The 27,592-nt window shown below is 43.7% G+C and overlaps 2 protein-coding genes and 2 long non-coding RNA genes across 4 annotated transcripts; 3 read left to right on the top strand and 1 right to left on the bottom strand.

The window, feature by feature from the left end:
* Positions 1–1,994: 1,994 nt before the first annotated feature.
* On the bottom strand, positions 1,995–14,037 carry LOC145543710 (uncharacterized). The gene is made up of 4 exons (XR_014080978.1): positions 12,186–14,037; positions 9,623–9,707; positions 4,576–4,655; positions 1,995–2,878 (listed from the first exon to the last, which is right to left on the bottom strand). It is a non-coding gene; the product is annotated as an uncharacterized LOC145543710 (long non-coding RNA).
* On the top strand, positions 2,450–4,409 carry LOC145543709 (gamma-crystallin A-like). The gene is made up of 3 exons (XM_081586137.1): positions 2,450–2,458; positions 2,577–2,819; positions 4,137–4,409. Exons 1-3 carry the CDS (start codon positions 2,450–2,452, stop codon positions 4,407–4,409), a joined length of 525 nt encoding a protein of 174 aa, XP_081442263.1.
* LOC145543711 (uncharacterized) lies at positions 7,045–18,682 on the top strand. Its single transcript, XR_014080979.1, has 3 exons — positions 7,045–8,552; positions 12,939–13,128; positions 16,484–18,682. It is a non-coding gene; the product is annotated as an uncharacterized LOC145543711 (long non-coding RNA).
* A 4,463-nt stretch (positions 18,683–23,145) lies between these two features.
* LOC145543707 (gamma-crystallin B) lies at positions 23,146–27,268 on the top strand. The gene is made up of 3 exons (XM_081586136.1): positions 23,146–25,078; positions 25,176–25,418; positions 26,925–27,268. Exons 1-3 carry the CDS (start codon positions 25,070–25,072, stop codon positions 27,198–27,200), a joined length of 528 nt encoding a protein of 175 aa, XP_081442262.1. The 5' UTR covers positions 23,146–25,069; the 3' UTR covers positions 27,201–27,268.
* Positions 27,269–27,592: the final 324 nt, after the last annotated feature.

The raw sequence follows: 27,592 nt of genomic DNA, 5'->3' as shown, positions 1-27,592 counted from the left end.
ATTTTAAACTGATGTGTTTGATACCATAATCATCTTTTTATTCTGCAGGTCACTTAGAAACTTGGAATTGCACCAGGGGAGTTCATAATAAAGTCTCTGGAAGAAGGGAACCATCATCTTAAAATTGCAATTCTTGCCGGCATATTTTTCTTTGCAATTAGCTTTTGATGCAAAGTGCATTGAACTGTTATTTTGGATGATGAGCTTTCTTCTCTTAGAATCATGTTGTTTGGCCATATTGTGGTTAATAGCAAGTATGTATCTTATGCTACTTCGTTGTGAGTGGAAGATGGTTGGCTGGAGAATTTTGAGAATATATATTATTTCTGTGTTAGAGTAGGCTGACTTTGTAGCACATTTTACAAATGTTTAGCACTGAACATTGCAGAATAGTGGAGTAGGAGGCAGTTTTCCAAAGTTTCAATCCAAAATAAAATTAATCTTCATTAATTGCCTTTACTATGTTCTCACATGGAAACATTTAAACTCATTTCAATAAAGCCTTAAAAGAAAAATGAGTACAGGCTTTCTTTCAATAGAACACAAGGACTACTAGAAAAAGAAAATGTTCTAGTCTTTTAAAACCTTTTCAAAATGCTGATTATAAATTGAGTTTATAAATACATGTAGTAACAATTTGACCAAATGAATGTGAGTATAAGTTATACCATCTTAAGGTTTTGTTAACACAGAATAGTTTTCTTTAACATACTGTCAAAACTGGCATGTGGGTTGTTGACTTTTGTTCAAAGTGGTGGTGTATTTCAATGTGGCATTGTGGCTGGAAAGACCAAGGCAGCCTTTTCCACACTGGTTCGATTATGGCTGTAATTAAGGTTGACCAGTACACCTGCTGCATTAGGTCTGTCCTCTGGTCCTCATGTATACTGTTGAACTTCACAGGACTCTGCCCAGCTTTTTTTGGGAGAGGGGGAGTCTAGCTCTGCCACTTGTAAGGGCATGTTTTTCTTTGTAGCTATTGATGCCTCTCCTCTTAGCATCTGCACCTTTGCTTTACATGCTGCCTGAAGACTTTCACAAATGGCATTGTGGACATATTGCCAACTGTAGCTGGATGTCCTGTTAGATTCCCTCACAGGTTGAGAACCAGGACCCATGTTTGATTTCATCTTTCTGCATATGTATGGGATGACAAAGCGTGGGGGATTGAGTCATATTCTGCCCCTGCATATCTGAAGAGTATTTCTAAAGCAATAGGTTGGCAGCAAGGGAAAAAGGGTCTCAAATAGTCCCCTGGGTCCTTCTTATGAAACAGTGATGCTTCAGGGAGGGGAAACTCAGGCAAATCATACTAGTTTTGAAAACAAAGAGCAACCCTAGAAGATGGGTTGAGGGGAGAGGAGAATGAGAGGATCCTGTATATGTTCCTGCTGTTGGAGTGTCTCAGAAAGTCTCGGGAGACCTCTGTCATTTAAGCCCAAAGGGAGATGTTAAAACTCAAGACAAAATGTGGGTATTGACAAAATTTGCTGCCTTTCACTAGCAGCTCAAAGTTAAACATTTACAGGTTGATTTTATTTTTCCACCTCATTAAAGTCATATATATGTACATAATAGAAAATTAAAGTAACCGAAAACAACAAAAAGGAGAAATAAAAACATAAAATTAAGACCTATAACCTTGCCATTCATTGATAACTATGATTGACATGTAGGCTTCTACATGCACTAATTGTTTCTTCCCTACATAAACATATGCAAAATATTTTTATCGAAACCACATAATACTGACAAGGTGATTTAGGAAATGTGGGCTTCCCAGGTTGCATTAGCAGTAGAGGCAAGGGTTCAGTCTCTGGGTCTGGAAAATACACTGGAAGAGAGCATGGCAGCACACTCCAATGTTCTTGCCTGGAGAACCCCATGGACAGAGGAACCTGGCGGATTACAGTCCACGGGGTCACTAGGAGTCGGACACGACTGAAGCAACTTAGCACACAAGTTGGGAAATGTAATTGCTTTTCAGTTAGAGGATTTTTTTTTTTTTTTTGGTTACCCTTAGCACATTAAGTCCTTCTGGAACTCATAGGATTGTCACACGTCACCCCAGGGGGAACCACCAACCTCATCTCAGCAGTTTCCATAGGCAAACTGTACAAAATACTGGGCACGTAATGTATTTTTAGAGCCCTGCATAGGCAGAGAAGTGCATCCTTTTTCTCCAAGGTCATAACAGCTCTGCTGACTTCAATTCCTTTCACTGGCACGAGTGAGGACAACCTGAATAGGCCAGAGAGAATGAGAGCCCCCTGCTCCATGATCCCAAATGAAAAAAAAAGGGAGAGAGAGGACACGGAAATTCCCTCACATGCTACCCCCAGGCCCCTTTTGTGTTGTTCTTGCCAAAGCAGCAGCCGTCCTGCTATATATACCAGCTGCCACGTTTGTCCCCATCAGACTGGACGCTGATCATCTGCCATCAACAACCATGGGGAAGGTGAGCCAACTGAGGTGCCACACCATGCCTGCTGAGTGTTGACTGTGTGTGTTTGTGGAGGGGGGATGTATCTCCCGGCTGACTTCCTGCTGTCACCTTATGTTCCACCTGCATGCAGATCACCTTCTACGAGGACCAGGGCTTCCAGGGCCGCCGCTATGAGTGCAGCAGTGACCACTCCAACCTGCGGCCCTACTTGAGCCGCTGTAACTCCATCCGTGTGGACAGTGGCTGCTGGATGCTGTATGAGCGCCCCAACTACCAGGGCCACCAGTACTTCCTGCGGCGCGGCGACTACTCCAACTACCACCAGTGGATCGGCCTCAACGACTCCATCCGCTCCTGCCACGCTATTCCTTACGTGAGTCTTGCTTCCACCCGACTGGTGTGACAGCATCACTGATCCAGGGCCATATATTCCTGTTTATAAAAGTCAGTTTGTTTCAACTCAGAACTCGTGTTGACAGTAAAATAACAAAGCCCCACTTTCAAGCACTGGAAAAAAAATTGCCTTCTTACTATGCTCTTATACGGAAACATTTAAACTCATTTAGCATTAAAAATGGGTAAATTGTTTTTAGGCATAAGAAATCACAACGATATAGCTTCTAAAACTGAATTTGGTAGCATCTAGCTGATCCCTAATTTCTAAATAAAAATCATATGTTTATGTAAAGAAAAAATCTATCAGTATATCATTATTTCTTAACAATAAAAATACTGACAGACTATGGGAGAACAACATAGGTATAACTTATTCTGACTGTATTGGCGATTATTTTCAATACCTTCTCTGTGACATACAGATCTAGAAACTGGAACAATATGTGTCTGCTTGCAAGTGGCTCCCTGTATTTAGCAGATATTATCAACTAGTTTCTTACAAGGGTCAGAAAAATCGTTCATTAAGATTTCATGGGATGTAGTCCTCACCAAAGTCCTGCTTAATGTCTATTAATCATGTGTAGCTTGTATTTGGACTTTCTGAATCACCAAATTATGTGTTGTGGCAAGTGGATTCAGGAAGTGAAAGCAAAATTTGGCTAGGGAAATTTGCAGATGCAAAAAGAGGTACAAGATAGGTACTTCTTTGAGGCCAGAAACTCAAATGGTACAAGTGACTTGGCAAAATGTCAGACATGTGGACTAAGAGTAAATGTGAATTGTTGTCAATGGTGAGTACAAAAGTGAGTTAAAAACATGCTTGATAGGATTCAGGGATACACAGTCATAATGGAAAAGGGAGTTAAATCTTACCTGCAGACTCAGCTAAATATAGTTACAATAGTTGTTTTTTGTTTTGCTTTCAAGGAATCCCTTTTGTTGACTTTATTTCAATGTTTATTTCTTCCATAAGATAGATCACTGGTCAGGTAAGTTTTATTTTAATACCCTCCCTGAAGAAGGAAATGGCAACCCACTCCAGTATTCTGGCCTGGAAAATCCCATGGACAGAGGAGCCTGGAAGGCTACAGTCCATGGAGTTGCAAAGAGTCAGACATGACTTAGCGACTAAACAACAACAATTTGTTAAACCAACAATGGAAGGAGAGGATACATATGTGACAGGATGGTTTGAAAACCATGTTTCATGAAGCTGCAGGATGACTGAGTCACTTTTACTGACATCAAGGATGCCCACAACTTATTTTTCATGTTTGGTTTATTGTCATAACAGACCAGCTCTCACAGGATAAGGCTGTACGAGAGAGATGACTACGGAGGCCTGGTGTCCGAGCTCACGGAAGACTGCTCCTGCATCCACGACCGCTTCCAGCTCAATGAGCTCCACTCCCTCCACATACTGGAGGGTTGCTGGGTCCTCTACGAGATGCCCAACTACCGGGGGCGGCAGTACCTGCTGCAGCCAGGGGATTACAGGCACTACCACGACTGGGGGGCCATGGATGCCCGAGTGGGCTCTCTGAGATGGGCCATCGATTTGTACTAGGCTGTGATTTTCTTATGATCCACATAGAAATGCACTATATATACAAGTTGTGTTACTGGCACATAAGTAATTCTTGTTCATCTTAAAGAATAACTGAATTTTAATAAATGGTGACCCTTGGCAACTTACCTGGCCCTGAAATCAAGTGTTTTGAACATCTACTTACTTCCTAATGGCAGCAGTATTTATGAAGTCCCCATTCACATCATGGGAAGGAGGCAGAAACACTGTCTCTGCCTCTACAACCTACAGTGTGAAGGAGAGAGAAAAGAAACATAATGAAAACTATTAAATCCATACCCAGAAGATATGGAACCAGTTGTGGCTGGGACACAAAAGGACTGCTGGAGAAGACTACATTATTCTGGACTACAATAGGAACTTTTATCAAAATTCAATTATGGAATATACTCAGCTATGCAGTGTGAACTAAGACAATGTGTTATCTTACACACCTCTGGGATTTCTTTCCACTAGAGTTGCTCATCCAGAATGCTAATTCTTTTTACAAATTTACATGAGCAAAAATAGTGCTCTGTCTCAGTTAAATTCTTCATAGAAATTGAAAAGCTCATTTAAAATTCATACGGAGTTTGCAAGGGACCCAGAATAGCCAAAACAATCTTGAAAAAAGAAGAGGACTCACACTTTGCAATTTTAAAGCTTACCACACAGCAACAGTAAACAACATAGTGGCGTACTGGCATAAAGTAGACATACTGATGACAGGAATAGACTTGAGAGTCCAGAAATAATCCCATATGTTTATGTTCAACTGATTTTTGATAAGGGGGGTGCTAAGACCACTCAATGGGGAAAGAATGGCTTTTCAACAAATAGTGCTAGGACTACTGGATATCCAAATGCAAAATAATCAAGTTAGACCCCCATTTCATACCACATATAAAAATTAATTCAAAATAAATCAAAGAATTCAAACTATAAAACCTTTGGAAGAAAATAGAAACATACATCTTCATGATCTTTTATTAGGCAATGACATCTTAAAGATGACACCAAAAGCACAAGCAACAACAATAAAAATAATAAATGGGACATCATCAAAATTAAAACGTTTTACACTTCCCAGGTGGTGCTAGTGGTAATGAACCACCTGCCAATAAAGGAGACATAAGAGACACAGTTTCAGCCCCCGGATCAGGAAGATCCCCTGGAGGAGGGCATGGGAACCCACTCCAGCAATCATGCCTGGAGAATCCCATGGATAGAGGAGCCTGGTGGGCTACAGTCCATGGGGTCACCAAGAGTCAGACACAACTGCAGTGACTTAGCATGCACGTGTGAATCAAAGAATGCCATCAAGAAAGTGAAAAATACGTGTATACCTATGGCTGATTCATGTTGATGTATGGCAGAAGTCAACACAACACTGTAAAGCAATTATCCTCCAAATTTTAAATTTTTTTTGAAAAGAAAGTGAAAAGACAGACTCTTGAATGAGGGAAAATATTTACAAAATATTTACAAACTTTATATCTGGTAAGAGTCTAGTATTCAGAATATTAAAAAAAAAACCTTAAAACAACAACAAAAGATAAACAAAAGACAAGACAATTAAAAATGGGCAAAGTATTTGAACATTATATTTTTATGAAGAAGATATATAAATGGTTAAGAAGCTACTTAAAAGATGCTCAGCATTATTAGTTGTTGTTGTTGGTGGTTGTTGTTTACTCTCTAAGTCGTGTCCAACTCTTTTGTTACCCCATGGACTATAGCCCTTTGGGCTCCTCTATCCAGGGGATTTCCCAGGCAAGAATACTGGAGTGGGTTGCCATTTCCTTCTCCAGGGGATCTTCCCAACCCAGGGATCAAACTCGAATCTCTTGAGTTGGCAGGGAGTTCTATACCACTGAGCCACCATAGAAGCCCATTATTAGTCATTAGGGAAATTCAAATAAAAACCACAATGAGATAGCACTTAATACCCACTCGGATGGCTGGACAGCATTGCCGATGCAATGAACATGAACTTGAGCAAATTCTGGGAAATGGTGATGGACAGGGAGGCCTGGGTAGCTGCAGTCCATGGGGTCACAAAGAGTTGGACTCGACTGGGTGACTGAACAACAATGACAACAACCCACTAAGGTGGTTATATTAATTTTAGAGAAAAATAAAACAGAAAATAACAAGTGCTAGCAAGGATGTGGAGAGATTAGAACTTTCATAAATCTCTGTAATGTAAATTAATGTAAATACTTGTAAGTAATGTAAAGTAATGTAAAGTTCTAATGTAATGTAAAGTAACGTAAAAAGATGCAGCCACTATGGGAAAACAGTTTAGTAGTTCCTCAAATAGTTAGAGTTATCATATGACTCAGCAATTCCACTCTGACATATATACTCAAAAGAATTGAAAAGAAATATTCCAACAAAAATGTATTCATGAATGTGCACAGCAGCACTATTCACAATAGCCAGAGGTGAAAACAACCCAAATGTTTATCAGTAGATGATTGCATAAATGAAATGTGATATATCCAAACAATGGGATATTCTTTGGCTGTGTCAGGCGAGTGTATGCTCCTCAGTTCTGTCTCGTCGTCACAACAAAGATTTGGAGTGACGGACATTAAAGCCCTCAGCACGTCACAGTGCTCGGATCTTGGACAGACCCTGTTATAGCTCTCAGGTCTCAAACAGACGGTGTTATAGCTCTTAGATAAATCAATGTTACAGCTCCGTGTTACAGCTCTATTTTATTTAGAAAATAGTAGGAGAATCCATCCTCGAGGTGTGAGGGCATCCCTCCCCAAAGACACGAAGAGAAGAGAGTGGGGGAGTGTGCCAGTGCGTGGGAGAGAGAGAGAGAGCCCTCTGGCCCCTCTTTTTATGTTTTTTTTCTCCCCCTGGGCCTGCCCTATGTAAACTGAGCTAGCCAGGAGTGCTGTTTGTTCTACCTGAGGTCCTCACTCCAGTCCTCAAACCTTCCTTTGTTCTATTTTCAAGAGTTTTTCCCTTCCTTGTCTTTTAGCCACTGCCATTTTGGACTCCTGTTTCCTAACTACCTAACATTTCCCCCTCAAGAGATGGGAGGCCCAATTCTTTAGGAATAGAGGCATCGAGGTCTTTCTGGCTACTTCCTGCTGAACTGGGATGGCGAGGGGTATTGGGCCTCCCCCTCTTGCTAGTCTCAGGCCTCAGAGTCCTTATAGCGGTGTCCATCTAAGGGTGAGTGATATTTTCCATGGTCGGCTGTAGTTTTATATCGTTGTTGAACTGGCACTGCATGTTGTAGCTTGTTGACCTGGTGGCAGAGGCTTAGCCTCTATGGTCTCAGAATTGGAGACTAATGCATACCCAGCTCTTCTTTTTCCATCCAAGACAAAGCTGCTTCCATCAGTGTACCAGATTTTCTAAGGATTGGTCAGAGGATCTTTTGACAATCCCTCTCGGGATTTTGTCCAGTGGTCCAAGGTTTCTAGGCAAGAATTAATGGGGAGAGAGCTCTCGAGGGTAGGCAGGAGGGTGGCTGGGTTAAGAACCTCACAAGGGGATATAGTGAGGCCTGGATTTTCCATCAGTACTACTTGATATCTGAGGATTTTTTGATCAGACATCCATAAATGGCCTCTCCCATTTAGGAGTTGTTTCACCTGGTGGCTGGTAAAAATAGTTAGTTTGCTCCCAAAGGAGAGTTTTAAAGCATCTTCTATCATGATTGCAATAGCTGCAAGATTTCAAAGGCAGTGGGGCCAGCCTCGGGCGTTGGGGGTCAAGCCTCTTGGATAAGTAAGCTACAGGCTGGGGCTCAGATTCCAACGTTTGAGATAACACTCCCAAGGCTATTCCCTCTCTTTCATGGACATAAAGTTGTAATGCTTTTTCTGGGCCTGGCAACCTCAAGGCAGGTGCCTGAGTTAAGGTTTGTTTTAGTGTAGCCTCTGCCTTCTTTTGAGGAGTTCCCCACATCAGTGAGATTGAATCATCCCATCCCTTTAAGCTTTCATATAAGGGCTGGGCAATTAGACCATAGTTGGGTATCCAGATTCTACAATACCCAGTTAGCCCCAGGAAAGCTTGCAATTGTTTTCGAGTCATAGGGGAGGGCAACTGGAGGATTCCTTGTACCCAATCAGAGGACCACCTCCTAGACCCGTGTGTAATCTTAACTCCCAGGTAAGTGACTTTAGTCTCGACCATCTGTGCCTTAGCACTGGAGACTTTATAACCCCTTTCTGCCAAAAAGTTTAGAACCTGAATTGTATGTTGTTGGGCATTTTTCTCGTCTGGAGAGCAGATTAGTAGGTCATCTACGTATTGTAATATTTTCCCATTAGGTCCCAGGTCCAGATCTAGGAGATCCCGGCTAAGGGCCTGTCCAAACAGGTGGGGGCTATCTCTGAACCCCTGAGGTAATACTGTCCAAGTCATCTGTTGGTGTTTTTCTCCTGGGACCTCCCACTCAAAGGCAAAAAGATATTGGGATTCTTTAGCCAGGAGTATGCAAAAAAAAAAAAAAAATGCATCTTTGAGATCTAAGACTGTAAACCACTTGGCACTGGGTGGGATTTCTCCCAAGATTACATAGGGATTCGGTACTGTGGGATGGAGGGGGACTACATCTTCATTTATGATCTGGAGATCTTGAACCATTTGCCAGGTTCTGTCCTTTCTCTTTATTGAGAGGATTGGGGTGTTACATGGTGAATTGGTGGGGACCAATAGCCCACAAGCAAGGAATTTATTTATTAAAGGCTGTAGTCCCTCCCGAGCCTCTCTTTTGAGGGGATATTGTTTCTGGTTAGGAAACCAAGTGGGATCTCGGACAGTGATGACCAGTTCGGCTTGGTGGGCTCATCCAGGAATCTCCTGGTCCCACACCTGGGGGTTAATTTTGTCCTCCCATAGTTTCTGGTCCCTCTCTATTGGAGAAGGTGTAATGGGTTCTTCAGTAGTAACCAGAAGCTGTAGGGCTCTAGGGACTGAAAAGCTTCCCATCACAAAGGTGGTCCCCAGTTTAGTGAGTATATCTCTTCCCAATAAGGGAGTAGGACACTCAGGGACCACCAGAAACTGGTGGAAAAATATTTGTCCATCCCAGCAACAAAGAAGTGCTTGGGTGAATCTTCTAGTGGTTGTTTTTCCTGTACCACCCAAAATGGTACAGGTTTGGGAGAAGGCTCCAGAGCAGGAGATCAAGACAGAGTAGATATCCCCCGTGTCAACCAAGAAATTCTCGGACCTACCTGCCACATCCAGTTGCACCTTTGGCTCCAGCCCCTTGATGGTTATCTGTGACAGGCTTGCTGGCTGGATAAGGCCGCTCCAGTCCTGTTGAACCATCGTGAGGGAAGGCTTGGCGCTTGACCTTGAGGCTCTTGCGTCCCAAGGGCAGAGTGCCGCCCAATGTCCCAGTTGATGGCATTTGTAGCAAGTCATTTTAGGGGACTTGCCACGGTTTGGACACTCTGGCCCAATGTCCTTCCTGCCTACAGATTAGGCATTTGCCTTGTGCCTTGTCCTTTAGGGACTCGGGGTTTGCCACAGGGCTTCCCTGTAGGGCAGCCAACTTCTGGGCATGCATTGTCTCTTTCCTTCTCTCCCTCTCCTGGGCCTTGGCCTCCTTCTCCTGTTCTCTGTTATAAAAGGTATTGGTGGCTGTCTGGACCATCTCATCTAAAGAGGAAGCAAGGTCCTGCTGCTGTAGCTGTTGTAACTTAATTCTGATATCTGATGCACAATGGGACAGGAATTTGTCCTTTAAAATCACCTGTCCCTTGTAAGAGTCTAAGTCCAGATTGGTAAACTTTTGGAGGGCCTCTTTTAGCCTTTCCAGAAAGGCAATGGGGTTCTCATTGGGCTCCTGAGTTATTGCTGAGACTGGGCACAGTCCCAAAAGTAATAGGCTTCCTTCTATTTCCATGGGTGGACTTCCTTGGGGTTGAGTCTTTCTGAAGCTTATCCTACCCAGTACTGTTGCAACCTGAGAGCCAGGCGTCCCCGGGTCAGGGTGCAGATCCCCAGGCAGGCTGAGGCGTGACAGCCTCCTCGAGATTGAATCCCTGGGCAGGTCGAGGCGTGACAGCCTCCCGAGAATTGGGTTCCTGGGCAGGTCAAGGCGTGACGACTTCCTGTGACCCCTGGACTGGCGGATCCCCAAGCAGATTGAGGCGTGACAACCTTTCAAGGACCAGATCCCTTGACAGATCAAGGCAGGTTGACCTCCTGGGACCCCTGGACTGGAGTTGGGCGTCCCTAAGGTCTCCAGCGTGACCAGTGCTGGGTAGGATTAAGGGGTTGTAATTTTAACTCATTGCCAGTTTGTTTACCACAGATGGGAATCGATATCATGATGTAAAGCAATCCAAGCCTGTGCCCTGAGACTGGGAAACAGTGAAACAGTCATAGGCCCTGTCCTTTACTCTAAGGGATTGTAAGTCAATGATTTCTTCCCCTAGTCCTCCTTAAGAGGAGATTAGGGTATCTCCCCTGGTAAGCATTTCGTTGTCATAGACCCACTTTAGATAATAACAGAAGTAGTGACAAAGGAGTGGGTTATCTGGCCCTGTTAGGGACATTAAGGTGTTTTAATAATAGGCTGGGTGGAGCAACATTGCCTACAAGGGGGCAGGGTCCTGATTGTAGGAGTTAGCAACTGGCTTAAGAACAAATTTGTTTAGAGGCAACAGACCAAATGTTCCATAAAAGTGGAGTGGAGATTTGATCCAGGGGTATGTTTGTAACTTTAGGAGAAGGGTGGTAAGGGTTTGGGCCCAAATGGCCTGCAGGGCTAACTCCCAAAGTGGCAAACATTATCCCTGGAAGTCCAATTGCCTTTGAAGGGATGCCAACTGATGGACTTCTGGCAGGCATTGTGTGCTTGTCGCCCGCCCTAGCAGATAGTATTTCCCTCCCAAGGGCCAGCTATTTTCTGGTTGTCCCTCCAGAAGATTGTAGAGGCAACACTGTGGGCCTGGACAGGGCTTAGGAAAGGAGCATGAAACAGGAGGGAAGGGAGCAGGGCACAACCTTTGAAAGAATGACAGAGCACGAGGGCATAATGTAAACCGATTAAAATCAATTAGGTCAAAGATGACAAGTCAAATTCAAGTAAACCTTAATTCCCAATCTGTAAGCCAAAAGACACACCCAGAGGTTGCAGGACAGCTCTAAGGCACTGTCAAAAGATGGAGGAGTGGGTGGTTCCCCAATGGTTGGGATGATCCTTCCCCTCATCAGCATGTGAACTCACTCCGCTAGCAAAACCTAGCCAGGCTGCATTCCATGCCCAAGGCCCTCTGCAATAGCCCACACCCTGCAGAGTGTGCTTCTCTCTGAATCCTTACAAATCCTACCTCTTACCTATCGCTTTGTCTCTCACTGAACTTTTGCAATGAGACATCAGAGCCTGAGCTTCATAGGTTTTGGCCAGGCTTGAGTCCTGGGAGAGAGTTGAAGGACAGGAGGAAAAAGCAGTGGGAAAAACGTGCCAAGGGATCCCTTTCAGAGCCTGCCAGAAAATCTGCTAAATACCTGACCTGTGCTCACAGTTTTCATTGGCCTGATCCTTGGCACAGAGAAGATTAAGGACAGAAGCACCCCCACCAGCTTGGGTAACAGCTACTGGGGCTCAGCAGATAGTGCCTTTGGGACATACCAAACAGTAACCTCTCCAGAGTCCCTCAGTTGTGCCCACTGCTGCCCACCTGTTCATGGGGGGGTTCAAGGAAACAAGAAACAAGAGATTGCAAAGGAATAAGATTTCGTTAGGCATATGTCCCGCCAGCCACAGGAGCGAGGACCTCCTACCTTAACCAGAGGTCTTCTGGAATCTGAGACTGAGCCGCGTGAGCTTTCTGCTCAGTTTGTTTTTCGGTGTCCCAGTTTCCACCACGATAGGCCTCTTGTCACTCCCCTTGCACTGGGTTTTCTTCGCGTTCTGCTTCTACCCCGGGAGCTTTCGCTGAGTTGGGCTCCTGCTGTGCTTGGCCTCCTCCTTGCAGGGGCCGAGCCGAGGTTGTTTCAGCCAGGTTAAATCCGAGTCACAACACCATAGATGTCAGGCGAGTGTATGCTCCTCGGTTCTATCTTGTCACAACAAAGATTTGGAGTGACACACATTAAAGCCCTCAGCGCATCACAGCTCTCGGGTCTTGGACAGACTGGGTTATAGCTCTCATGTCTCGAACAGACTGTGTTATAGCTCTTAGACAAATCAGTGTTACAGCTCCATGTTACAACTCTATTTTATTTAGAAAATAGCAGGAGAATCCATCCTCGAGGTGTGAGGGCATACCGACCCAAAGATGAGAAGAGAAGAGAGTGGGGGAGCGTGCCAGCACACGGGAGAGAGAGAGCGAGCGAGATCAAGAACGAGAGCTAGAGAGCCCTTTGGCTCCTCTTTTTATATGTTTTTTTCCTCCCCCTGGGCCTGCCCTATGTAAATTGGGCTAGCCAGGAGTGCTGTTTATTCTACCTGTGGTCCTCACTCTGGGTCCTCGGACCTTCCTTTGACTTTTCTTTGTTCTATTTTCGCGGGCTTTTCCCTTCCTTGTCTTTTAGCCACCGCCATTTTGGACTCCTGTTTCCTATTCTAACTACCTAACAGCTGTAAAAAGGAATGAAGTCCTGATACATATCACATCATGGATGAACCTTGAAAACATGTCGAGTGAAAGAAGCTGGTCACATAAGGCCATATATTATAGGATTCATTTATATGAAACACCCAGAATAGGCAAATCTAGAGACAGTAAGTATATTCATGGTTGTTTAGAACTGGGGGATAGGTCAATAAAGGAATGATAACTAAAGGGTTTAGAACTTTTCACTGTGGAACGAGCATTTTCTAAAATTGACTGTGGTGACAGTTGCACATAACTGTGAATATACTAAAACCACTGAATTATGCACTTTAAATGGGCAAATATTAATGTGAATTATATCTCAATGAAGCTGTTTAAAAATAATAAAGCCCTGAACAGAACCTTAAGTAATAAATCTTTTAAAATAAGATTCCCTCTTGCTGAAGGAACATATGCTATGAATTATAAGTATGAAAATACACATATTATTAAACTGCTGTGGCTCTTACCAATACCAAATATGCGGGAGATTTGTGGTTTTGCTGCTGGCTTAGTTAAACCACACTTAAACTTAGTGTGTTGTCCTCTGTTGAGTGACCAGTGAATTATGAGCTCTGGTTTTGTTTTGTTTTGTTTTTAAAGGAAAACCCAGGTGACATGTCTCACTGAAGATAATTTTAACCTGGAGGTTTGGTTTTGTTTTAACCTGGTGAATTTAAGGGTTTAGAAACTAGCATTTTATCTAACAAACCTTCAAATGCCACAAGCTTCTTTCTCTATAAAATTAGGGGTATTGGTCAAGAGGAGTTCCCTGCTTCCTTCAGTTCTGATTCTTTAAGAAACTATTAGTTTCTAGGTGGAATATCTTAATGGTTACCAATGTAAGCCTTGAGTCTGTGGACTTGGTTTCTGGCTTGACCAACTAGTGGCTGTGTGACCTTGAGCGAGTTATTTATCCTCATAAGCCTTAGTTTTTCCACTTATATGTTCTTGTGAGCAATAAATGGGATGCTTCTTAAAAAGAAGTTCAATAAATAGTAGTCATCACTCCATCAGTTTTACCTCATTGTGCTATATATATATATATATATATGTCATAAAAAATGGAGGAGGGTGAAGTAAATTAGTTATTTTCTAAAAAAAAAAATTCATTCATTCAAGAAAATGTGAACATCCTCGATGTCTTCTTCATAGTCATTCATTGCTGTCGTCTTGCTTCCCGGATGGCTCAGTGGTAAAGAATATCCCTGCAAATGCAGGAAATGCAGGTTTGATCCCCGGGTTGGAAATATCCCCTGAAGGAGGAAATGGTAACCCTCTCCAGATCCTTGCCTGCAAAATCCCATGGACAGAGGAGCCTGGAGGGCTACAGTCCATGGGGTCAAAAAGAGTCAGACATGACTGAGTGACTAAGCACATACACATACATAGGTGGTTATAGGCTGGCTCCAATCAACTTTGACACAACTTCCAGCCTGTGTCAGGTGATACTGTAAAATTCATCCTGACCTCTTGCAAAATTGGTGGCAGGCATCTCTAACAGAATCCTGAGGCAAACAATTATATTAAGACACTTTAGGGATCAAATAAAACGCCTAGAAATAAAGTTCAGCCGTCGTTTGGTATCCAAGGGGGATTGGTTCCAGAATCCCCATGGATATAAAAATCTGTGGATGCTCAAGTCCCTTATATAAAATGGTGCAGTATTTGCATATAACTATGCAATCCTCCCATATACTTTAAATCATCTCTAGGTTACTAGTAATACCTCAGTTCAGTTCAGTTCACTCGCTCAGTTGTGTCTGACTCTTTGCAACCCCATGACCCGCAGCATGCCAGGCCTCCCTGTCCATCACCAACTCCCTGAGTCCACCCAAACCCATGTCCATCGAGTCGATGATGCCATCCAACCATCTCATCCTCTGACGTCCCCTTCTCCTGCCCTCAATCTTTCCCAGCATCAGGGTCTTTTCCAATGAGTCAGCTCTTCGCATGAGGTGGCCAAAGTATTGGAGTTTCAGCTTCAACATCAGTCCTTCCAATGAACACCCAGGATTGATCTCTTTTAGGATAGACTGGTTGGATCTCCTTGCAGTCCAAGGGACTCTCAAGAGTCTTCTCCAACACCACAGTTCAAAAGCATCAATTCTTTGGTGTTCAGCTTCCTCTCACATTCAATTCTCACATCCATACATGACCACTGGAAAAACTATAGCCTTGATTAGATGGACCTTTGTTGGCAAAGGAATCTCTCTGCTTTTTAATATGCTATCTAGGTTGGTCATAACTTTCCTTCCAAAGAGTAAGCGTCTTTTAATTTCATTGCTGCAGTCACCATCTGCAGTGATTTTGGAGCCCAGAAAAATAAAGTCAGCCACTGTTTCCACATCTATCTGCCATGAAGTGATGGGACCAAATGCCATGATCTTAGTTTTCTAAATGTTGAGCTTTAAGCCAACTTTTTCACTCTCCTCTTTCACTTTCATCAAGAGGCTCTTTAGTTCTTCTTTGCTTTCTGCCATAAGAGTGGTGTCATCTGCATATCTGAGGTTATTGATATTTCTCCTGGCAATCTTGATTCCAGCTTGTGCTTCCTCCAGCCCAGCATTTCTCATGATGTACTCTGCATATAAGTTAAATAAGCAGGGTGACACTATATAGCCTTGATGTACTCCTTTTCCTATTTGGAACCAGTCTGTTTCATGTCCAGTTCTAACTGTTGCTTCCTGACCTGCATACAGATTTCTCAAGAGGCAGGTCAGGTGGTCTGGTATTCTCATCTCTTTCAGAATTTTCCACAGTTTATTACAATGTAAATGTTGTGTGCTGTGCTTAGTTGTCAGTCATATCTGACTCTGCAACCCTTTGGACTGTAGCCCACAAGGCTCCTCTGTCCATGGGATTTCCCAGGCAAGAATACTGGAGTTGGTTGCCATTTTCTTCTCCAGGGAATATTTCCAACCCAGGAATCGAACCCACATCTGTGTCTCCTGCATTGCAGGCAGACTCTTTACCTGCCAGGCCATCAGGGAAGTTTGAAAATTTACATATCATTTACATTGTATTTACACATTATTAGTATGTAAATGATACGTAAATAGTTGCCAGTGTGGCAAATTCAAGTTTTGGTTTTTGAAACTTTCTGGAATTTTTTTTTTCCGGTTACTTTCTGTGGTTGCTTGAATTCATGGATGTAGAATTTGCGGATACAGGGAACCAACAAAATAGGTTCAGGAGATTGGTGAGAAACTCAGCCTTACCTGCTGACTCCAACGTCATAGGAAAGATTGAGTCAGAGATTGCACACAAGCCCTTTTACTTGTATAGTCAGCTTCTGATTTTAGAGCATCAGGAACCTGGACTGAGTCGGGTAGGGGGTGAGTGGCTCTTTCAGGGCCTGCACCATTGGTTGGTAGAGGAGCAAGCCCTTGCAAATGAAACTACCAGTGACCACCTCCCTGCCTAGCCCACGTCTTGCTTTCACATTGCTTCTTCTAAAGCATTTTTTTTTTTCTTTCACAGTACTCACAAACACATGAAATTCTTGAATAGGCACTGTTTCTGAAGAACACATTCAGGAAGCAGTGGCTTCATCCATCCATTCATACTCCTGCACTTATTGCTTGTGTAATCTTTGGAACAGCAAGGAGATCAAACCAATCAATCCTAAAGGAAATCAACCCTGAATGGTCATTGGAAGGAATAATGCTGAAACTGCAGCTCCAATACTTAATACTGAAGCAAGACCGCAGGTATGAGTGCATGGTCGTATCTGCACTCACAGGAGGGAATCTGCAATGGAACAGGCCAACAGTCAGGGAAATCCTCCCAAGAACACGTTACTATGAGTTCCTTGACTGGCCCCTGTTCTAAACCCATCTCAGTGCGGTTGGTAGACTACAGAAGCCAAGGGTGTCATCACCTGTGACAAGACTTAAGGGTGTATGTGCTGGTATGCGTGTGCATTTCAGATCTAGCAGGTGATTTAGGCCTGATTTGGCTAACAGTAGAATTTTTCTCCTTTTCTCATTTCTGTATCACCAATGAAGTTTTTTTGTTTAACTTTTTAGTGTTCACTACATTATAACTGTATCCTTTCTCTTAAAGTGCTCTGGAGGTCTTTGAAGCAGTATGGAAAAGGAAAGTTGATATGCAAAGAACAAATCAAAAGAAGTATCCTCACTCTCATTATTTTATTGAACTCTTTTTGGGCTAAGTAGAGAAATAGTAGGAATACACACAATTCACACTGAAATTCATTTTAAAACTTGTGCACTCAAGTGCAGAAGGGAGATTTTCCCCCCTATCTTTTCATCCAGATTCAAGATGTCTGATGATCTGGGCCAATGGAAGGAATCTGTTCCCAATACTGGAATGCCTACCCTTCTTGGAAGCTTACCAAATCCCACCTAATCTTCAAGGCAGTGTAGGTCCCTCTTCCCAGGATGGCTCCTCATACAACCAGCTTTTACTTGTCTCTTCCTTCTCTGAACATCTACATCCACTTTGTGACCACCCAACTTAGCACTGAAGCACTGCCTTTCCCACATAATGTCTTCTTGTCTTGGTTTAGTGTCTTCAACAAGGCATAAGGATAAGGGCCATGTCATGCTTATTAATTACTAATTAATTATATGGATAAATAGTAGTCATGTATGGATGTGAAAGCTGGACTATAAAGAAAGCTGAGAGCTGAAGAATTGATGCTTTTGAACTGCGGTGTTGGAGAAGACTCTTGAGAGTCCCTTGGACTGCAAGGAGATCCAACCAGTTAATCCTAAAGGAAATCAGTCCTGAACATTCATTGGAAGGACTGATGCTGAAGCTGAAGCTTCAATACTTTGGCTACCTGATGCACAGAGCTGACTCATTGGAAAAGACTCTGATGTTGGGAAAGATTGAAGGCAGGAGGAGAAGAGGATGACAGAAGATGAGATGGTTGGATGGCATCACCAGCTTGATGGACATTAGTTTGAGGAAGCTCCAGGAGTAGGTGATGGACAGGGAGACCTGGCATGCTGCAGTCCATGGGGATGCAGAGAGTCGGACACGACTGAGAGACTGAATTGAGCTGATATGGATAAATAGAGTCCTGGAAACGTAAGAAACAGCAAGGGATTCTGACTTTATTGCAAATGATTCCAGTTTATTTTGGAAAGCAAAGACTTTCCCACACAAGGTCACCAATGCAGATGTTCAGAGACACAGAGAGCAGTCTCTCACACTCAGTCCTCTACCTGGTTCTGATAGCCTCCAGTCCTGTCTGGTTCTTGGTGACCTGGGAAAACTTGCAGGGAGGTAAAAACTGGCCCAGAGATCGGCAGGCTGGTGTAGGCTGGCAGCAGGGAGACCTTCGTGAGGGGAGGGGCAGAGTTAGAGCACCACCCTACGAAGGTCTCAGAGCTTACCTCTAACAGCTAAAGGAAAGAGACGGGGGAAATGACCTGAGAAAGAGAACAAAAATGAAAGGAAAGGTGAAGAGCAACATTTTTTTGTGAAGAAAAGTAATGAGATTCCCTGCCACTTCCTTGCATTTTAGAAGATGGATGGGTCAATGGAATGAGACATTTGGTCCTGGACGCAGCAAGACATGCTTTGTTACACCTCTTTGTAGGATCAGCCAACACCCCAGTCTAAAATATATGGGAGATTAAGGGAGGGTCTGAGCCAAAGAGCCTTGTAGCACAAATATTTGAATACCAAGTTCACAGTTATATACAAGGTTTTGTTTTGTTTTTTTCTTTAAAAAGAACTGCAAAGCTCATTTTTAAAAACACAGGTCTCATTTAAATCAGAAAAAAAATTATAAAACCCTTTAAAGTTCTTTAGGATATCATAGTTGAACAAACTTGTATATCAAAATATATAGACTCAAATGTCAAAACACATGAATGGATCTAACATAACCGTGTTTTTTTTTCCAAAAATGAAATTGTTCATTTAAGAGCCATTGAAGTTACCTTCCCTGGTGCTTCCCTGGTGGTTCTAAAGGTAAACAATCTACCTGCAATGCAGGAGACCTGAGTTCAATTCCTGGGTTGGGAAGATCTCCTGGAGAAGGGAATGGCTACCCACTCCAGTATTCTTGCCTGGAGAATTAAATGGACAAAGGAGCCTGGCCGGCTACAGTCCATAGGGTCACAAAGAGTTGGACACGACTGAGAGACTAACACAACAGGATGTCTTGGGCTTTCCTGGTAGCTCAGCTGGTAAAGAATCCACGCTCAATGCGGCAGACCCCAGTTTGATTCCTGGATTGAGAATATCCCCTGGAGAAAGGATACGCTACCCACTCCAGAATTCTTGGGCTTTCCTGGTGGCTCAGATGGTAAAGAATCTGCCTGCAATGTGAGAGACCTGGGTTCAGTCCCTGGGTTGGGAAGATCCCCTGGAGGAGAGCATGGCAACCCACTCCAGTATTCTGGCCTGGAGAATCCTCCTGGACAGAGGAGCCTGCCGGGCTATAGTCCATGGTGTCACGGAGAGTTGGACATGACTAAGCAAGTAAGCACAATGCAAAGTTACCTGGAGGCTTCCCAGGTGGCTCAGTGGTAAAGAATCCACCTGCCAAGCAGGAGACTCAGGTTCAATCCCTGGGTGGAGAAGATCCCCTGGAGAATGAAATGGCAACCCATTTCAGTATTCTTGCTTGGGAAATCCCATGGACAGAGGAGTCTGGTGGGCTGCAGTCCGTGGGGTTGCAAGAGAGTTGGACACGACTGAGCAACTAAGTAACCACAACAAAAGTTACCTGAGGCCTGTTAGAAGTCTTAGTGGAAATAGTGCATTACCCTCCCTGCCACCCAGTCTCATACAAATGTTTTAGTTTGTCAGCTGGGTTTTCTTGAAGCATCTGCAGACTCCTTTCTCTGGTAGCCTCTTGCATGTCTCCCAGATGAAACCTCTTGAGCTCATTAGCACATCATTGACATGACCCTGCTGAAGGAAGCCATGTCTGCTCCCATTTGAGTGGGTACGACTGATCTTCCAGCAAACTTTACATCACTTATTTGGCTCATGATGATGAAATAGTACTAGTTAATAATGAAAGCCTACCTTATGAAGAGTGTTGTGTGTTGTGTTGGGTTGTGTGTGTATGTGTTCCAGACATCATACCAGAAATCTTAGAGTACATCATGTAGCTAACATAGCACAATTATTATCAAGAGGGGGGATCTGGGACAAGAGCATAAATAGAGCCCCATCACCACTCCACAGCCCACCCTCCTCCCTTCTCACTCCTTCACATGCCCAAGCTCCATCCACATGTTCCACTTCCCCTCACCCCCGATCACGTACCCCAAACAGGCTCCCTTTTATGAATAGTGTCCTTGGGTGGGTGAGTGAAGATTCTCTTCTAAGTTTTGGAAGCAAGGATGTAAATGGAGGAAATTCTGGAGCTCCAGGTACAAGGAGTGTGGTCTCTAAGAAGTGTGGGGATGTCCCCATTGCCACCACACATTCCTGTCCTGTGGGGAAGACAGCAGCTAGAGGGGGCCAGAGGAGGCTCTCTGAACACCCAGTCCAGGCCAAGGTTCCCGAATGACCAAGTCTAATCACATGCTGATCACTGTGAGAACCAAATCTAAAAAGGTACACACAATCCCAATGTTTATCACAGCACTGTTTACAATAGCCAGGACATGGAAGCAACTTAGATGTCCATCAGCAGACAAATGGATAAGAAAGCTGTGGTTCATATACACAATGGACTATTACTCAGCTATGAAAAAGAATGCATTTGAATCAGTTCTAATGAGGTGGATGAAACTGGAGCCTATTATACAGAGTGAAGTAAGTCAGAAAGAAAAACATCAATACAGTATACTAATGCATATATATGGAATTTAGAAAGATGGTAATGATGACCCTATATGCGATACAGCAAAAGAGACACAGATGTAAAGAAGAGTCTTTTGGACTTGGTGGGAGAAGGCGAGGGTGGGATGACTTGAGAGAATAGCATTGAAACATGTATATTATCATAGGTGAAACAGATTGCCAGTCCAGGTTCGATGCATGAAACAGGGAGCTCAGAGCTGGTGCACTGGGATGACCCTGAGGGATGGGATGGGGAGGGAGGTGGGAATGAGAGTCAGGATGGGGAACAGATGTATACCCATGGCTGATTCATGTGAGTGTATGGCAAAAACCACTACAATATTGTAAAGCAATTAGCCTCCAATTAAAATAAGTAAATTAATTTTTTTTAAAAAAGCAAAAAACAAAAAAGTACACACAGCTAGGAAGAAGAGAAACTGGGAACTGAGCTCAAGCTTGTCAGCCTTGAAGGCCTATAAACTAATTGTTTTTGCATAAAACATGGCTCGTTTTAGAAGTTATCTTTCTAGATATACATATCTTATACACTTGACATAGTAGGTTCAATGTCATCTTTTTTTTTTTTAATTTGTAAAGCTCTGTCTCTATCAACCTTGAGAATCTTTGGCTTTAACAGGGATTCTGGTAAGTTATAGTTGTTCTAGTTGCTAAGTTGTGCCTGACTCTTTGCAACCCCATGTACTTCCCACCAGACCCCTCCACCCATGGGATTTCCCAGGCAAGAATACTGGAGTGGGCTGCCATTTCCTTCTCCAGGAGATCTTCCAGACCCAGGGATCGAACCCATGTCTCCTGCATTGGCAGGCAAATTCTTCAGCACTGAGTCACTCTTTTTCAATTGACATTGTTGCCAGGCTGATTTCTTCAACCTGGCTCTAGGATCTCAGCATTAGCTGACTGTAAAGTGTTCCTTAATCCCTGAGTCACTGATGTGTGTATAGCTTCTAAGACTGCAGTGCATGTGTGCATGCTGAGTCGTCTCTGACCCTTTGGGGTGGACTGGAGCCCACCAGGCTCCTCTGTCCATGGGATTTTTCAGACAAGAAGTACTGAAGTGGGTTGCCATTTCCTTCTCTGGGGGATCTTTCTGACCCAGGGATAGAACCCAGGTCTCCTATGTCTGCTGCATTGCAGCCAGATTCTTTACCAGCTGAGCCACTGGGGAAATAGTAACCACCTAATCTCTGTCATTCTATAGAGGGTCATGCCAGGGCCAGTATCTGCTGGATACTGTGTTGGTTCTATTCCAACAGAGGGACCCCCTACCCATGGTGGGTTTCTCTTTTTATAGGAAGAGCCTTAGGTAGTAAATCTATTACATGTTAACGTAAATAACATGTTTTATGAATAATAACCATGTTTTCCAAAGCAAAAAACAAGTAATGAAAAGGCTGAAATTGCTTTACATTTTTCCAAATCTCTTTCATGTCATACAACCTCTGGAAAAACTCCACTGCATACTTGTGAAGGAAGAAGAGTGAAAAGGGCAAATAATATCTTGGGAGCTTCCCCAATGTCTCAGCAGTAAAAAAAAAAAAAAAAAAAAAAATCCACCTTCAATGCAGGAGCTGCAGGAGACACGGGTTCAGTCCCTGGGCCAGGAAGATCCCCTGGAAGATTAATCCACTCCAGGTTTCTCACCTGGAAAATCCCACAGAAAAAGGAGCCTGGTGGACTACAGTCCCTAGAGTTGCAAAGAGTCTGACATGACTGAAGCGACTGAGCACACATACACACATTGTTATGAAAACTGTTCTGACCATATGAACCCCTTGGAAGTGTCTTGGGGACTTTAGGGGTCCCCGTACCACACTGTAAAGTCCATACTATGAAGATGCCCTGTTGTCTAGCCTGGGTGCTGTCTAGCATTTCAAAAGTCTGAGAAAGTAGGGGATGTGGCACCTTGAGGGTTTCTACATTACTCCTTGCTGTTGTCCAGTCAAAAAGTTATGTCTGACTTTTTTGCGACTCCAGGGGCTGTAGCCCACCAGGCTTTTCTGTCCATGTGATTTCCAAGGCAAGAATACTGGAGCAGGTTGCCATTTCCTTCTCCAGGGGATCTTCTTGACCCAGGGATCAAACTCACACTTCCTGCACTGCAGGCAGATTCTTCACCACTGAACCACCAGGGAAGCCCCTACATTACTCCTTCAGTTCAGTTCAGTTCAGTCGCTCAGTCATGTCTGACTCTTGGCAACCCCATGAATTGCAGCACGCCAGGCCTCTCTGTCCATCACCAACTCCCGGAGTCTATCCAAACCCATGCCCATCGAGTCGGTGATGCCATCCAACCATCTCATCCTCTGTCATCCCCTTCTCCTCCTGCCCCCAATCCTATCCAGCATTAGGGTTTTTTCCAATGAGTCAACTCTTCGCATGAGGTGGCCAAAGTATTGGAGTTTCAGCTTCAACATCAGACCTTCCAAAGAACACCCAGGATTCATCTCCTTTAGGATGGATTGATTGGATCTCCTTGCAGTCCAAGGGACTCTCAAGAGTCTTCTCCAACACCACAGTTCAAAAGCATCAATTCTGCGGCGCTCAGCTTTCTTCACCGTCCAACTCTCACATCCATACATGACCACTGGAAAAACCATAGCCTTGAATAGACGGACTTTTGTTGGCAAAGTAATGTCTCTGCTTTTAAATATGCTATCTAGGTTGGCCATAACCTTCCTTCCAAGGAGGAAGCGTCTTTTAATTTCATGGCTGCAATCACCATCAGCAGTGATTTTGGAGCCCCAAAAAATAAAGTCCAACACTGTTTCCACTGTTTCCCCATCTATTTGCCATGGAGTGATGGGACCAGATGCCATGATCTTAGTTTTCTGAATGTTGAGCTTTAAGCCAACTTTTTCACTCTCCTCTTTCACTTTCATCAAGAGGCTCTTTAGTTCTTCTTCACTTTCTGCCATAAGGGTGGTGTCATCTGCATATCTGAGGTTATTGATATTTCTCCCGGCAATCTTGATTCCAGCTTGTGTTTCTTCCAGCCCAGCGTTTCTCATGATGTACTCTGAATATAAGTTAAATAAGCAGGGTGACAATAGACAGCCTTGACGTACTCCTTTTCCTATTTGGAACCAGTCTGTTGTTCCATGTCCAGTTCTAACTGTTGCTGCCTGACCTGCATACAGGTTTCTCAAGAGGCAGGTCAGATGGTCTGGTATTCCCATCTCTTTCAGAATTTTCCACAGTTTATTGTGATCCACACAGTCAAAGGCTTTGGCATAGTCAATAAAGCAGAAATTGATGTTTTTCTGGAACTCTCTTGCTTTTTCGATGATCCAGCGGATATTGGCAATTTGATCTCTGGTTCCTCTGCCTTTTCTAAAACCAGCTTGAACATCTGGAAGTTCACGGTTCATGTATTGCTGAAGCCTGGCTTGGAGAATTTTGAGCATTACTTTACTAGCATTTCAAATCACCCTTATCAAGGGAGCAGGAATTTATCAAGGTGAAGAGGAAAGACAGATCTTAGGACATTTGAAGGAGGCCAAGGACCCCCCAAAAAAGCGAGCAATCTCTGGGCAGCACCAGCAGAAGGAAGGGCGCAGGCTCCCAGGGAGTTGTGAAGAGAAGAGGGCCACAACCATCTGCTTTCATTCAGGTCAAAACCAAGGACTGAGGGCCTACTCTGTGCCCATCCCCTGTACTAGGGCTCAGGGACAGAAAAGAACAAGGATCATTCCCAGCCTCAGGGAGCCCACAAATTTTCATCCAAATGTCAATTTCACTCAAGATAGGCCCCCAAGCAACAACATTGATAATCACAGAATCTTGAATTTGAACTAACTTTATGCTTTTCAAACATTTTCACAAATTACTTCATTTGATCCCCTCTTCCTTAAGATATTAAAGTTCTCATTTTCAAGAATTTTTTTTTAAATGCCAGTCCCTAAGCAGAACACATTGTTTAATTACCTCTGAGGAGTCAGTTAAGCAGAGTAGACTATAAACTAAAAGCATGGAGATAGAATTTTGCTCGTTCTTCTAAAGAGGAAAGACTGCCTTTTGGTGGCAACAACAGCTTTTGTGAATTAGAAAAACCCGAACCTACCAGAAAGAATGAGAGTAAACATTCAGCTAACCCCAATGACCAGAGGGAGGAGGAGCGGAGAGCTTGCAAATCCCCTTACTCACCGAAATAGGCCCCTTTTGTGTGATTTCCTGCGGAGGCAGCAGTCAGGGCTGCTATATATACAGCGGCCCTCCCCCTAGTCCCACACAGCACCCAGCGAACACCTCCTGCTCCCTTTCGCCAACATGGGAAAGGTAAGTGCGGGGTACCTGATGCTCCACCTTTGCCCCGTCGCGGCATCTTCAGCGGGGCAGCAAATCGCTTCATGCTCCCACATCTTCCATTTTGCAGATCACTTTCTACGAGGACCGGGGCTTCCAGGGCCACTGCTACGAGTGCAGCAGCGACTGCCCCAACCTACAGCCCTACTTAAGCCGCTGTAACTCCATCCGTGTGGACAGCGGCTGCTGGATGCTGTATGAGCGCCCCAACTACCAGGGCCACCAGTACTTCCTGCGGCGCGGCGACTACTCCGACTACCAGCAGTGGATGGGCCTCAACGACTCCATCCGCTCCTGCCGCCTCATCCCGCAAGTGAGCCTGGTTCTTTGTCTTCCGTCTCTTTGGAAATCAAAGCCATTAAAAAATAGCATTCTTCAACCAAATCGTTCTAACTAGACAGTAGGAAGTGGGAGTGAGCCCAGGGCATGCAGTCCATTCTAGAGGGTTGTCTCAGATGGGAAGCCATTCTTCATGAACTCTGTGTGTTTTGGTTTTTTTCAACTCACAGATTCCCAGTGTTTTATGTTTTAAATGTAGTCAAAGATAAAAAGCCGCATTAAGAGAAAGCATGTCATAGAAGAGATTGAAGTTATCGTCTGCTGAATATATCATTTCTTTTTTTTAATTTAAGTATAGGTAATTTAAAATGTTGTGTTAATTTCTGCTGTACAGCAAAGAGGTTCAGTTATATATACATTTTTATATTCTTTGCCATTTTGGTTTATCACAGGATATTGAATATAGTTCCCTGTGCTGTATAGTAGGGCCTTGTTGTTTATCCATTCCATATACAATAATTTGCATCTGCTAACCCCAAACTCCTACTCCAAGATATAATTTTTTTTTAAAGTGGTCATTCCAAGCCGTGTCAACTCAGAAACCCAGTATATCCAAACTTATAAATACAATCTGGGTCTGTTTATTTGATAAAAATACTTTTGCTTGCTTTGACTTACTTTTCTATTTGATTATCCTCCTAGAGAAGACAGCCCCCTGGTTTCTATTCTAATTTTGTAGTTTGTACCTCTTAGCTTGCTTAGGGGTAAGAATCAGAGGAAAGGCCTCATCAAAACTAAAGTTTGAGATCCAGTATTTCCTCGAGAGTGATTGCAGAGTTCTTAGAAGAATGTGTGGGAGTTGGGAGGTGGGGGATGGGATAAGTGTCATCCAAACTTCTGGAAACATCCAAGTTTCAAGTTTCGTGGAGATGATTCCTGCTGCTGGGGGAGTGAGGAAGGGGAGGGTAAGAGGTCAGAAAGGAAGCTTGATTGTCACATAGGTTGAAATTTGAACTGAAAATGAGGTTACAAAGACAGAGGTAGAGAAAATGTGCCATCTTTTTTTTTTTTTTTTTTTACAAGAGCTTCATAATTCTTTGTTCCAAAGTAAACATGAAAACCAAAACATTGGTCTTACAGAAAATAGCTAAATTTTGGTTCCTTTTTAACAAGAGTAATAGATCAAATGAGGATGCACTTTCCAGTGATGCTCACTTTTCTACTTTGAGAGGAACTTTCTCTGATAAGAAGTCCTAAAATAATCAATCTTATTTTAGACCAACCTTAATTCTCAAGGAGAGAGGGTGGTACACAGCAACTGAAGGGCTGCTGTGTTCTGTTTCTAGCTTAGCCCAGAAGTTGTTAGATTCACAGGTGGGTGATGGGGGCAGGGAAGGCATCTCACCCATGCAAACCTGATTGTTGCAGACGTGGACTAAGAGAGCTTTGGGGCAGGTGTGACCAGGGAGTTGCAGGGGCTAGAACTTTAATTTCTCTCTATTTGTATCCATTTACTTTTTCTTTTCTGTCTGTCACCCAGCACACCGGCACTTTCAGAATGAGAATCTATGAGAGAGAGGACTTCAGAGGACAGATGTCAGAGATCACAGACGACTGTCCGTCTCTTCAAGATCGCTTCCACCTCAGTGAGGCTCACTCCCTCAACGTGCTGGAGGGCTCCTGGGTCCTCTACGAGATGCCAAGCTACAGGGGAAGGCAGTACCTCCTGAGGCCAGGGGAGTACAGGAGATATCTTGACTGGGGGGCAATGAATGCCAAAGTTGGTTCTTTAAAACGGGTGATGGATTTTTATTGAAGTTTTAAATTCTCCACTTTGCTCCTTTAGAATCTAATAAAAGGTTTAGCTTGTGTTTCTGGCACAAATAGAGTCCTGCCTTTCCTTTCATGTATGGGGTCTTCATAGGCAATAATGGCATATGGCCAGACATGATGACATGTTTTCAAGATGGGGAACAACATCTCGTAAGGGGAATTAGGTAGAGGACATTACTGCCAGCATTCTTTTAAAGTCTAGACCATGTAGAAGTGTAGTTGCTCAGTCATGTCTGACTCTTTGTAACCCCATGAACTGTAGCCCGCCAGGCTCCTCTGTCCATGGGATTTTTCAGACAAGAAATACTGGAGTGGGTTGCCATTCCCTTCTCCAGGGGATCTTCCTGACCCAGGGATTGAATCAGGGCCTTCCGC

The sequence above is a fragment of the Giraffa tippelskirchi genome, chromosome 3, assembly GCF_054371585.1.
Source record: "Giraffa tippelskirchi isolate mGirTip1 chromosome 3, T2T-mGirTip1v1.2.pri, whole genome shotgun sequence".
NCBI classification, from domain to species: domain Eukaryota; kingdom Metazoa; phylum Chordata; class Mammalia; order Artiodactyla; family Giraffidae; genus Giraffa; species Giraffa tippelskirchi.
This window is presented reverse-complemented; position numbering and strand designations above follow the sequence as displayed.